This window comes from Neolamprologus brichardi, chromosome 5 (genome assembly GCF_056152115.1).
Source record: "Neolamprologus brichardi isolate AB-2024 chromosome 5, ASM5615211v1, whole genome shotgun sequence".
NCBI lineage: Eukaryota > Metazoa > Chordata > Actinopteri > Cichliformes > Cichlidae > Neolamprologus > Neolamprologus brichardi.
In genome coordinates, this window is record NC_142108.1 from 6808489 (window position 1) to 6822876 (window position 14388).

General features: G+C 40.7%; 1 protein-coding gene across 2 annotated transcripts in view; it reads left to right on the top strand.

Moving 5' to 3' along the window:
• The first annotated feature begins 8585 nt into the window (after positions 1-8585).
• The window catches only part of cdh4 (cadherin 4, type 1, R-cadherin (retinal)), a 217740-nt gene continuing 211937 nt past the window's right edge, over positions 8586-14388 (top strand). For both annotated transcript variants that reach the window (XM_035905221.2, XM_006784666.3), the window contains exons 1-2: positions 8586-8780; positions 10052-10163. In XM_035905221.2, the coding sequence (XP_035761114.1) occupies positions 8727-8780; positions 10052-10163 (166 nt within the window). In that variant the 5' untranslated portion in view covers positions 8586-8726. The remainder of the gene's footprint in view (positions 8781-10051; positions 10164-14388) is intronic.

The following is a 14388-nucleotide window of genomic DNA, read 5'->3' on the forward strand; positions in this document are numbered from 1 at the left end:
ACAGCAGTGAAAGTGAAGCCGCATTAGCATAAATCAAATAGTCAAACTTTTACATCTTTGGTTGTTCTTGTAAATAGTAGCAACCCCCCCACCCTCCATCAGACTATGGGTGTGATTATGTGCCGGTGGTTTCAGAGGTGTGTTGTAATGAAAGTGGATGGCTGGGGATGAAAGGGGTGTTCCCTGCCTCGCTGCCAAGTCCCATTCTTCCACCTGAACTCAATCAGCCATTCAGCCCATGTAGATAGAGCTTACTGTTGGCTTCACATATTGGCTTCCATTGCCCAGAAAATAACTCTGCAATCACTTCACATTCCTTCCCATATCCCTCTCAGGTTGACTACATCTGCTCTCATTCATCCCTTTGCCACTCATAAATGAACTACAGTCTTATCAGTATCACGGGATATCAGCTCTGAATGATGTGATGTGATCGATTTTAGTCTGAAGATCACGGCTGCTCGTGAAGATGTTAATGTTGTGACCAGATTGCGCCTCGCAGACTTATTTCTATGATAATGCACTTATTCATATGCCTTTTCTAATATTTCCTTATAGCAAATCAATAAAGGAGCATGTGCCAACTGCAGACAAAGAATGTTGGAAATATGTACAGCTTGCATGCATACATTGAACTCAGCATATATAGAAATGACATTATAAAGGTTTTCAGGGAAACTGTGGCATACTGTATGCCTAACACAGCATCGTATACTCATTTTCTGTCAAAGTAAAAATAAATATCACCTGATGCGTGTAAATGAGAATACGAGGACAGTGCTGTGAAGCAAACAATACAACAATCTTCCCATGAAATGATGTTGGATACACTCTTTGCAAGAGAATCACAAGCAATTGTCTACACAGCAATGAAAAGAGGAGTAGAGTCTATTGTACCTGTCTTTGTCTGGCCCCGGTTAAATGCTGCTGGTTGTGTTTGATCTCAGACGCCTGCTTTTGGCTCCTTTGCAAGGCCTTGCCACTTGGGTGCTGAACTGCTTCATTCCAGTTGCCTGTGTTTGTTTGTTTAACGCTAGGCTGTGCTTTCACACAGACATAATTAAATCAACCCTAATCCACTATTTATGCATTGTGCTCCTGAATTATTCACATAACAGTTTTATGTGTTATTGTATTTTTTCTTTCTTTCTTTCTCGAAGACAGTTTGAACTTGCGTGGCTGCCATTATTGAATATGCCCTCCCTCAAGATTGCTTTTTTATTAATTAATCCCCCCTCCCTCTCGTTCTGCAGTAATACACAATGCAGTCATGTAAAAGCTGTGCTTGCAATTTTTTTTTTGGTTGCTTAAGCAAGTATGAATTGGTTTAATGTAACTGTGCTGCGTGTAATAAGAGTAATTAGTGGCTCTTGAGAGTACATCAGCTTTCAACAAACATTTTAAACATTGAAATATTAATGTGTACACATGCACACGGCAGTGATGCACCTTCGTTTTCCAGGGTACAATACATTCAACACATTGAGCCTTTCAACAGATCAGCAAATCGGTGTCTGTTCAGTCTGGAACTGAATCAGCTAATCTGCTGACCTCTCCTCAGGGGGCAAAGGACAAAAATCTGGGCCTGTCTAGTCAGGACTCCAAGATAAGTACACTGAGGCCGAGACTTCCTCCATCATCCTTTATTTTTTACTTAAATAAATAAATAAAGCTAATGAAAAGATAACTCACTGTTACACAAGAGCCATTTACATGGACTGCTCACTGCATGATGCCGAAGTCTCTTCAAATGTTATTGTCCAGCAGAAAATGGAAACTCTCCAAGTACTAAAACCTTGGCTACTGAGTCAGCATACTTCATGAAACTTAGAGTTAAAACTGGAAGCTACTTTCAACTGCTCGCTTTCCACAAAGGGTCACCGCAACAGGAAGTGCTGCTGGAGTTTTACAGCAGATGACCTTTCTGACACAACACCCCAAGGGGATTTGTGTTATCAGCTCCAGTTGAACCAGTGACCTTTGCTTGATAAGCAAATGTGTAAACCACTACGCTATGGAGCTACTCAAGTTAAACGTTTGCATTTAAATGTGAAAAAATAAGAGTGTAGAGTTAGAAAGAACTCAACTTGCCTCCTTAGTCTACTTCTAGGCAGTGCCGTTGCACAGCACACAGAGCATTGTCTACATATACAGATATACAGAGAACATATATATAGAAACAGCTGGTGAAAGAGCTATATACTGCTTTGAATGAATGTCAGAATTTCCAACTGTATCACCACATCTAGTCTAGTCCCCACCAACTCCGACTTAACATTGCACTGTATCACTAGTGATACATCAATGGCTCTGCTTTGTTAAGAAACAAACCCCTCAGGTTACCAACCTGTTGCAGTGCAAACAACCATTCCTGGCTATTCGCAATTTAGAATAATCATTTAACCTTACTCCACTAACTACATGTCTTTGGACAGTAGGGGAAACCACAAAGACACATGGAGAACACGCAAACTCCTCACAGAAAGACCCTAGCCAGGTGGGGGAGTCAAACTCTTGCTGTGAAGCAACAGTGCTAAGCCTTGCGCCACTGTGCTTTTCAAGACAATTACATTTTGAATACGCCTCAAGGCATTTTAGATTATTTATATGTGCAGTAATGCCACACATGTGGCGGTGTTCTCATGCAAATAGTGTTATATGTTACGTGCAATGGTGTATTGTGTGAATGACTGTCACAGTAAGCGAGGCACTTAATCTCATTATATTTCATGTACTTTTATTAACAATAAAGATTAAGATATAATATCTGTCTAATTCACTTGGTGAAAGTGGGAAGGAAAAACTCTCTTTTAACAGCAAGAAACCTCTGGCAGAAGCGGGCTCACCAATATTTGTAGGTGTATATAATTTCACCTAAAAGAAAATACCATCTTAAAGTCTCACCCTGCTGCAGAGGCTTAAATAAAATGCTATTGTTACATACTGTTACACAAGTAAAATGTAAATACTGATTATATCACATTCATTTATTTTGTCTTCCCAATAACATCCATTGTTGCATCGCAACATCTGCAACATATTTTCAGTTATTTAAATTAGCTGAAAAAGTAGTGATTTGGTTTCTTTGAAATACGAGAATCAGGACATGAACTCTGGTCTCCATCCCGACCATCTCCCTACAACTAGTAAGTGGTACATAAATTAAACTTTTCATACTGCATGACTTTACTGGCAGGAAACATAATTGCATTTCTGCATGAAAATATACACAAATAACCTAAGCAATTAAAAAAAACAGTAGCTATAAACTTTCTTAGACTTTAACAAATCTTAATTAGGTCAAATTCTGTGTAAATATAAATATATAAGGTGAAACGTATTATGGGCAAGCCGGTGCAGAGGTTCCACTCCTCCTTCACATCACAGTGGAAGTCTGCCAAGTGGAAACAGACAGAGAGGTTAATTAGGTGGAGTAAATTCTGATGTTCCGGTTCAAATGAAAAATCAAATGACATCCACTGTCATCCATCACCATCGGACCGCTCTCTGCGCACCTATCAAGCAATCGTAGCATATAATGAAATGGCAGTCAAAAGGTTAGCGATACAGGCATCTGCAGGGGCTCGTGCCTTGTGTTAAATATTGAGAGTAGCCCGTAGCATTGTGCTGTTATTTTTGAGCTACAGTCATATTGTCAAAACTGACCCATTTTTTGTGGATGTCTCCTTAATGTTTGAAATCTATAGTAAAGCCCCTGTGGGGACAGATCACACGAAGAGACTTTATATTCATTTTACATCTTCTGCTTGCTTTAAGGTGTTGTGCAGGCATTCCCGACATTGTTTTACTGATTGATCATCTGCTTCCTGTGATCTTCAGATGTCTCTCTTCTGCACATATCAATATTTCATTCATTCAAGAGCAGCACGTAAAAACAAAACATCGATTCCTGCTTCCAATTTGAAAATCTCCTAAAAATTCTGTACGGGTGATTTTTTTTTTTGTCTTACAGAACGGATTACATTTTAATGAAGCTTGCCTATCTCGGCAGCGTTTCATTTTCTTGCTGTCCATCAATTTGATATCCGTGTACAGAAAAATCCACCAGCCTCGACTCCTCAGGGAATAAGTTATTGTTACAGCATCCTGCTCACTATATGGTGTTGTTTTCAAAACTCCTAACAATGTAGACGCCAAAGTTTATTTAATATTTCCTCTGCTGATGTTATATAGTGTGTTCCACTGATATTGTGCGGATTACACATAACAACAACCTAAACTCAGCGCAATTGCACAGAGTGTAGAACAAAATAATAACCTCTCAACAATATTCTGCACACTAAAATTATTCAAGAGCCATTATTAGATACACACTGCCAGCAGCTGCAACATTGTTTTCCTGAAAACCCTCCAAATATTTTAGAAAGGCGTCATGCCATAACACATTTTTGAAATGCTATTCTCTCCTCTTTGTGAAAGTGTTAATTAATCTGAAGGGTTTGTTGATTTTTACCGGGTTGTCACATAATTCGGGGAATGTCTGTGAAGTTTTCTCTTTGGTCAGCAAGAGGAAAGTTTCACTGCTTCCCCAAAGCTGACAATATTTGTTGCAAGATCAGTGGCATCCCTGTGAATTGCGTAGGCATGAATGCTTTTCTACTGTGTGAATATGTAGGCTTATAGTGGAGGTCCTTCTAGTAGGTAGTTATAACTGGCAGCTGGCTGGCCCATCACAAATGATGCAGTAGCAACTATGGCCTTAATAAATGCCAAAGTATGTGTTTGAATTGACACATTATAACACTGCATGACAATTTGACAGCTGTTAATGTTACGGATTAAGAACAAGATATATATATAAATTGTATACTGTAAACTACAGTCTTAAAACATTTACACAAAGTAATTCTTAGTTGTTGTTCTTCACTCGGGGCCAAACCACTAAACTGTCTGTCCTCTGGGTTCAAGGATCAAGACATAAAAGCTGTAAAACCTTTTGTAACATCTTCCACCAGTGGGTGAATTGACAGACATCTACATGATCGGAACCTTTTGTATAGAATGCATGCTGTGTGTAACTGTAGTCTTTACAGATAGGAAAATCTGATCAGCTGTATCAGCAAAATGAATCTTGAGTGGATTAAATTTCTTTCTAATTATTTTAGTGGTGTCAGATGCGATCATGTACTAGTTGGTCCTAATTTATGCAGGCAGGATCATTAAATTCCCAATGAGCCCTTACAAATTTTGTGCCTCAGTGATAAATGTGAGAAAAAAAGAGAAAAAAAAAACACAGAAAAAACTGTGTTGCTTTAAATGTGCAGTTCTTAAAATTAGATTTGAGTGGAAGTATTGTCTCCTGGAGCATTTGGCTTGTGGTAAGAGAAAGCCACGAGAGAGAGACACTAGAGGAGAGATAATCAACTCAGTCTCACAGAAAGATGTTTGAAAGGTGGTGTACTGGTCCTCAGAGTTTGGGAGTTATTTAATCTTGACCTGTGCTGTGGCTCAGGATGTAGCATGAGGCCTCTGCTAATTGGAAGGTGGGTGGTTTGATTCCTGGCTCTTCCAACCTGCGTGTCAAAGTATCCCTGGGCACGATACTGAACCCCAAGTTGCCCCTGATATAGCTGCGTGAGAGTGTGAACGTTAGTGCTTAGGCATATGAGTGTGTGTGAATTGCTAAATGAAGCTCGTACAAAGAAAATTGGTTTAGGTACCCACATTGAGTAGAAATGTGCCATTTAAGGACCATTTACTGTCATATGACCGTTCTTTAAGAAACATAAGCCCATAGGAAACTGATGTATGTTCTCATGTGGCACAATTAAAGGTTCTTTTCTTTTGTCTTTTTCTTTTCATTTTCACTTGTTCTTTGGTTCAGTCCAATGTTTAAGACGATTTCATCAGCTTTGGAGAAAAACCATAGTTTTGGTTATTAGTCAAGCCTAATTTCCATCTCGCCTTGTTGATAATGCCATACATGCACTGATCTTCCCAAAAAATGTAGGTAGCCATCTCACAAATTTACAGCCTTTGTTGTGGAAAAACATTACATTTTGTGCCGCAGACCAGTGCGAATTACTACGTCACACTTTTGCTGTGAGAGTGGGCTGGCAGATGACATAGAGTATTATGTTGATTTTTGAAAAGGGAAAGTAAGGGAAAATACAAACCCTGCAGCAAACATACATTAAAATGAGACTTTGTTCAAATGTTGCTGCGCTGATTTTTATTATTTCATGAAAATAATCCACCCACCATCACCACCCGCCTGCAGCAGATATCACAAAACTGCCGTATCTTAATGACATTTTGGACAGTGAAAATTTTAAGCTGGGAGCACTTTGAAATCTTTTCATAGACCTCCTCTGCTTTGTAGGCATCAATTAGCCTCATTTTCAGATCCTCAGTTGTTCAGAGGATCCCATGGCTGTTAAGTGTTGCCACAGGATTTAAAGAGTCAGAACTTACCAGCTTTGGACCTGCCAAAAGCTGACAATTCTTCACTTTCCTTTCAAGTCCTAATTCATCAATTAAGGCCAAATGAGATAATAAACCTCTAAGAATTTTACAGCGAAACGAGAGCCAAACTTTTGCAAATGCCGCAGATGGGATTTAATTTCCCAGTGTTTGTTTTTTTGCTGCGAGGTCTGTATATACGTCTTGTCACCTCTTAAAATCAACTGAGGGCAGGCCGAACGTTTGCATATAAATGTAACCCGTCACAAATGACTGCGCTAGGGGAGAAAAAGCAATTCATGAAATAACAAATGGAAAGCAGAGTTTGTCTACTGCGAGGTGTTCCTACTGTAAAAGAGAGCGGGGACCCATTTTGTGAGATTTGTTTAATAATTCAGCACGGCCTTAAACCAATTCACTTCAAATGCCCAGATGGTATTTTTATTAGGCAAATGCTCCATACTTGAAAGAAATAATTTCCTCACCTCCCAAAACTAGCAGGGGTACCTTCAAGCCATGAGGAATTCACTGTGAGGAGAATCAGTCGTGCACGTCTTAAGGGTCCTAATTCACCAAAACAGTAATTTCATGGGTGTATCTGTGCTAATGCCACAGAAGCAGATTGAAAATTAGTGCTTTGTAGAGCCATAAGTAAGATAATGTGAGCAGAAGGATGGATGTGATCTTCCTCACTGCGTCATTCTGAGGGAAAGTCGCACGGTCGGGCCATGGTCACGTTACGAACAGTGCTGTGTTTGACTGATTAGGTTTAAGTGTCGACATGTAGCCTCGTCAGCCATCTGAATGAAGGGAAACTTCTCAGACTTCAGGGGGAAAAAGTATTTTTCCCTGGAGGACCATCTATGATTTGGGTTTTTTTTTTGTTGTTGTGTTTTTTACAAGTAAGACTTGCTGTTTATTGCACAGGGTGTAAGTTTAAATCCTTGTCATACAGTTCCTCTGCCAAGATTTCCAGAGTATAATAAACGCATAAGCACAATACCCCGAAGAGAGATGAGTGGAGTGTACTTCTCATATCTCTGACCTTACAAAATCCTGCCCCCTGGACAGAAACACCAACTGAGCTGTAGTCAACTACACTAGGAGTACTTCCTAATTATCAGCCTCAAGCAGTTTATTTTGAAGCTACCATTTAAAGGAAAGAAACCGAAGAAGAAGAAGAAAAAAAAAACCCAGGTTTTTCTCAATATGGAAGGAGTAACTGAAAATGAATGGCAGGGACAGGGGCTGTGTTGATTGACACTGCAATACTGTCCTATTCCTTTTGATGAGATTAAATTGTCATGACCTCTCAGATATGGAAATTGAGGCACCAATGTGAGGCTTCGGAAATGTCAACATTATTAAACCAGTTAAAGCACTTAAAGGTGCAGTTAAGTCATTTCTCCTGCATTTTTTTGACTTCGGCACAAAAGCTAAATATGTATAAGTTTATTATACTGTATGTAAATTCTAAACTTTATTAATAACATAAGCTCCCAAAATGGAGTGAGACGTTTAATCCTGACGCCAAATTTTATTTTGTTGCAAATTATTATTATGGAACATGGTCATTAGGCTAAAGTAGTCACCCTTTTTTAAAATAAAATAAAATATGAAGACCTATAACTGGAAATGATTTATAGACTTATAGACATATTTCCTGTAGGTGATCACAGAGGCTCCTGATTCATTGTACTATTTATTTGAACCTTTCACTCACAATCAAAGTCTTATCCCGCAGTGGCCTATCACAGCTGCTTTAATAAAAAGCTAATATCTCGGGGGCTCTTGCTATACTTATACTGTGGATCAGGGGCAGAGGGGGTAAGTGGTGTGTGAAATAGACTCCAGTTAGCTGATGGACATAAGAAAGGGCTCGGATGGTTGATTGTCACTCACACAGCCAGAACCGCTTTTGCTCCATCTGAAGTTTTAAAAAAAATATATGAATGTAAATTGGCTGGAAAATGCATTTTTCTACCAATAGATCCCAGAAGTGGCACGGGGCATCATCACACAGAGTCATTCGGAGCAAAGACGGTGCACACCGCCTTGCCTGCTCCGCCGTGCGGTAGGAGGGGTTGTAGTGACGCTGTTATCCAATGGGCACCGGCTTCCTCCGGACGGAGCGCAGCATCTCTGTCTCAGCGGCACTTTTGCGCTAGACAAGTACGGTCGGCGTCTCACTCAGCAGTGGAGAAGCGGAAGACAGCGCTCCGGGAATTACTGAGGTGTATTTGGCGAAGAAGACTAATCTTTTCCTCTTTTTACCCCCCCAACAACACGCGGGTTTTGCAAAGATGAACGCTGGCTGCGTCATCTTGGCGTGCACCTTACTTGTGGGCGCATCCTCGGTAAGATGAGTTAATTTCTACACGCATAGTCGCCCTAACAGTACGGTGGAAGTGCTGCACTGCTGTAGTGCTTACTTCGGTTTTTGCAGCGCGCTGCAGGGGCGCTCGAAAGTGGCCGTTAACGGATCAGCTTTTGCGCTATGATGGCAACGCGATTTGTGTAACAGAATCCCGTGTGGCCCATTTGAAGTTGGTAATTATGTCGGCTCTCACTGCAGTGGAAAAGTCACTGATAACTCTTCGCTTGCCTCCACATCCTGTCGTCCACATAAACTGCAGTGCATTATTGCAGAGGACAGTGGTTTCCAGAGGGGCTTCTCGTGCTGCTTGCTGCGATCAACTTCGTTTACGCACGTTTACGCGCTGTAATGTCTTCTTTTGTTGTGAGTTAAGGGTTTAGCGCCTAATTACGGACTTCGATTCAAGAGGCAAATGAGCAACAGTATAAATAGCTTATATATATATATATTTTTAAATATCCAAACTCAGGCAAATGATGTACTTATTATTATGGGGTTTTGTTGAGGTGTGCTGATAGCAAAGCCGAGTTAGGGGTGAGGGGGGGAGCGCAGTATAATTTCTTTAGAGTAGCATTGATGGTGCGATGAATAAGGTGCATCCCTGGGAGTGCATTCTTCCTCCCCTCTGGATAACGTGAGCCTACGGCTATGTCTGTATGTCAGCTATATATTTAAATGCACTTGGCTTTCACACATGCGCACAGACTTCAATCAGCGTGCAATGTATACATTGCATGTTTGAACATTTCCAGCTAGTCATTCTCACCATCTTTCTAATGCTCATTAGTCCTGCCACTTATATTACTTTTCTTTGAGTTTCATTATATTCAGAATGTGTGGATCACATTATTGCCTTAATCATGATGATTATGGTCCTTGAAATAGTGTGTCACGCATGCAGGGTGTAGTCCACTTATACTCCTGCTTCTCGAAATCCTATGTAGACGATAGAGTAGGTAAAGATGGATTAAAGTAATTTATTTCCCTTTAATTCCTAATCTAAGTATCTCTCGTGAAGCTTGATGTATCTTTACAGTGAATCTAAGCAGGTGCCTGCAGCTCCAGAGTTAGATTTCCACACTGTGACGGTCTGAATTTCAACGTGCTGTAGTCTGAAACAAATCATTCACTGTGGCAAGAGAGACTGTGAGATTCAATATCAACTCAAAGAGGCCGTGAGATCAGCTTGTGACCCTGGTGGCTGCAAGTCAATTTGCCAATCTTAACAGGCTGCCTTGTTTTATTCCTCAGGGGAGTAAGGCAGGCCAGCCCCTCAAACCCCCGTGCAGACCAGGCTTCTCCCAGAACTTCTACACGGTGATTGTCTCAAGAGACTTACTGCACGGCCAGAGCATTCTCAAAGGTAAGCCTGCCGCTGCTGGATCTCATTTACCGTCTGATGATAGTTTCTCTTCTTGACTAGTGTGATCGAATGAGTAGGTTTGCGTATACTTTTGCGAGTGGTAGAAGGAATATATTATGGTGCGCGAATGACTTCCGACAACGCAAACTTGCCTGGGCAACCTAAGAAACCCATCTCGAGCACAGGGATATCATTTTATAATTAAGCAGAAGGCTTGGGGGAAAAAAAACTTGCCATGCCATTAAAAATGATGACGGTGTGTGTGTAACGCATTCTGTTCAAGAGTTTCCATGTGGTGTGACGGCGTATTGATAAATGAACAATTGCTTTACACTGCTGTAGTAAAAACAACACATTTGTTCTTTGTTTGATTGACTGAGCAGCGAGTTCACAGAGCAAAATAATCTAAATAGCTTCTTCCCCTTTCTGCACGTTGCAGCTGGAATGCTCCAAACTTTCTTCTTTTCTTTCCACTTTTCATTGTAATATGTTTTCCGTCCTTTTTTTTTTCTTTCTGTTTTTTAGAGGAATTCAATTCTGTTGTTGCTCGCTCCATTTCTTTTCAGCGGAGGCAGTGTACTGAATCTACAGAAGTTCATCTCCTGCCATTTAAAGGATGCTGCGTTTTCTTCAGTGTGTCTCTTCTGTTTGCTGGTGCATCCTAACCATATTGGAAATGAATCCCCCCCCGGCCATATTCCTGTGTCCCAATTTGCATAACTGACAGATAAACAGCACCTTTGACATTTGCTGGATGTGCTTCTATAAAACAGAACTTCAAAAATTCTAGATGATGAAATTACCCCCAAGAAGAGAGGAGGCCGTGAAGTTATATTACTTTGGTATTTTGAGCATTGCGAAGCTGCACCAAGTTCCCGCTATGAGAGTTCAGGGACTTGGTTTTTAAATTGGGCGCAATATTTAGGTTGTTTCACATTTTCTTCTCTTTTTTTCTCACCCATTGCAACTTACATCACTGTTATTCATACTTGTGGGTAACAGCTCAACAGCAGTGTACAATAAGCTTACCTCTCCCCTGACACTTTGCCTTTATAGCCGAATATTTGTCTATTGTTATGTGAAATGCTATTTGCCAGGAGGAAATGACATTCTCATTGTAACAGCTGTTCGAGCATTTTCTGACTGCAAGGAAAACAACTGAATTATTCTGGAGGTTATTTTGTTATTTAGGTAGCTGACAAGGACAGTGCAGCTGGTCAGTGGGGAGCCAGTTTGCCGGAAGGGGCTCGGGGCTCAAGGTTTCAGCCTGTTTAGAAATGGGCTCATGCATCCTCACTGACCCAAGCAGTATTAACGGAGAGTGATATGTATCCAGACAGATATTGTATGTCGATTCCTCCTTTATGCTTGTGGGTGTCTCGGGGTGCGGGGGTGTTACATGCATGCGATTCGGCCTGGTGTACATATTAGCTGACGCTTGAATTTGAGAAAATGTCACAGCAACGCTCAGCTGCATTAGTTTGATGTATCTTACGTGGTGCGTCAGCTCCGGCTTTGATCCATATTGCCTTTGCTTCGAGTCTCCGTCTCTCACTGCGTCTGTCTGCGTTTGTTCTTGGTAAAAAAATCAATCTGAGAACCATATTGTCTTCCTCAAAACTGCCATTCAAAAGGATATAGCTGCAGCAGCTTAAGTTCTCATGCACTGCCTAATGTGAAGTGGCTAGCGTTGCTTAAGGTTTGCATTCTATACAGTGGGACACAACGTGGGAGGAAGTCTTTCATAATAATGCCACAATATGTATAACCTGAATCTGTCACTTAACAAAAAAAAAAAGAATGGATGGATGTAGAATGAAATTAAAGGAGGGGCTGGGATGCTCAAGAGCTGGCTATGGGGGTTGCTGGACTACTGAGGTCTGTGTGGCTGCTGTCTCCCTGGAGAGATGGACAGTGAGCAGTTGAGGAAAGGACCAAAAAGCTTTGGCCCAGCAGGTGCAGTGTGAACCAGGCTTCTGTTTCCAGTCACTGAACAATATGTGCGCCTCACCTCCTTTCATGCTGAGGTTGCAGGGGGAGTTGTCTTTCTTCTAGTTTATTGTTTTGATGGTGTGTGGGTAGTTTGGCAGGGCTACACAGAATTTTCCTGTCAAATTCATTAACAACAACCTGCATTTATTTAAGACTTTTGAAATGTTTTTCTCTATATCGTAGATGCATGCATGTGGCCATTTACGTCTGACCAAGACCCGCAGCGTTTGCTTAAATGTCCAAACTGGTGTCCTGTTACACTTTCTGTTACTGTTGACAGTTTTGAAATGCACACATGCAGTAATTAAAATGAATGGGCTACCTCCAAGGAACCCACTGATTTTTAAAAATCGATTTCAGCATAGACCAACAAAAATATAAATTGTAGCGTTTTTAAGTTTGTTTGTTTTTAAAGATTTGGATCCGCTTGTCCCCTTGCAGGGCCAATGCTAATCAATACAAAGATATTCAGGGTGATAACATTTATCCTGTGAAGAAACACTGCGGTCTCTTCCAGGATGAAAATGACACCATACATAGGGTGTGAGGGATATATCATATTCTGTGGGATTGGCAAAAACAGATCGCAACCTAAGTGATCACCAGATATCGGACCAACATGTTAGACAGCGCTCTCTCCCACCTTTGTCAAAACAAACACACTCATTGGAGTTTAGGGTCTGGTGGGGTTTCCACCTTTCCAAGAGAGGGCATCATCTCATGACCCAACACTGTCCTAGAACATCTTACGCTCTGTTAATGTTTCACTCATCTGTACGCACATGTAGTCTATTTTATTTGTGAGGATTAAAGAAATAACACAGAGTAAAGGTTGAGTGAGGTAGCCACACTTGAACTGGCAGTTCAGCAGAGTTCACATTTAATGCCTTTAAGCCATAGCCTATCAGGGGACTCCGAGCTGCAATTCTATCTGCATTGGATGCTTTAAGAGTCCATGAGGGAGGGGAGTTTTCTCAAGCCACAAAGGATTGTGTAACCCTTTCTTTATAGGAATCTATTTGGCATCACCCTATATCTCACAGAGAGTCTTCAGGAGTGTCATGTTTCCTCCTCACTCTTTTTCATTTGTGGAGTCCTGCAGAGGTAAAACTGGAATATTCACAAATAAAGACGGTATAATAATATTTTGTATTGCAGTAAAACCCTTCTTTTCTTAATGCTATGATATCTCAGATTTATCCTTATTGGTCATGATTATTATGTTGGGAATGAGAATGAATCAGTAGAGTGCATGATTTTTTCTGGATTTGACAAAATAGAAACCAATAGACACTCTCTAAACACATTCTGCCATTAAAACTTGTCAGCAGTGACTGCTATTATTGGTATGGTTTAATATCCTTGCAGCTTTTCTGTACTTCCTCCTGTACAGTACAGTGCAAAAGTCTCTCTCCTTTGATGTAGTCTTCAGGAGTAGGTCTCCAGGCTTCTTGATGAACATTCAAACCTCTTCTTTGGATGTTGGCAGCTGTTTGTTCTGTTCTCTGTTGAGAGGATCCCACACTGCTTCAATAATGTTGAGATCTGGACTCTGGGGAGCTGATTCATGACTGTTTGCTTGGGATCATTATCTTGTTGAAATCCTATTGAGTCCATTGCTGTCAGATGTTTTCTAGATGGTATTGCATAGTGGATCAAAACCTGACCTTACTTTTATGTGTTCTGAACCCCTTTAATTTTGAAAAGATCCACATAACCACTGGCTGAAATGTAACCCCAAAACATGAGAGAGCTAGGGCTGCTCGATTATGGCAAAAATGATAATCACGATTATTTTCACTGAAATTGAGATCTCGATTATTTGACGATATTTATTTAACAATAACAATGTATTGAATAATGACTTTAAAGATTGTCAAAAAATAATATAAAATAGTGTGCAAATACTGATAACAGTGCAAATGTTTGCAATATAAAAAATAAATGAAAAATGTAAACATCTATGTTTAGTGAACTTTGCAGTGTTGCTCTGTGGTGCAGCTACGACACCGTAGCAAAGTTTACACACTATGTCTACTTGATCCACGTCTGACTCCGCGAACCCATAATGTTTCCACACCACTGAAGTTTTTTTTACCTCTCTTTTCAACCAACGGCAGTCACTCTCCTCTCCAAATAACTTCTGCTTAGCTTTCCGAGCTTCCCTGGGGTCCTCTTAATTGTTGTGACACGTGTCCGAAATGCAGAGAGGTGCGCTCGATTTGCCACACGG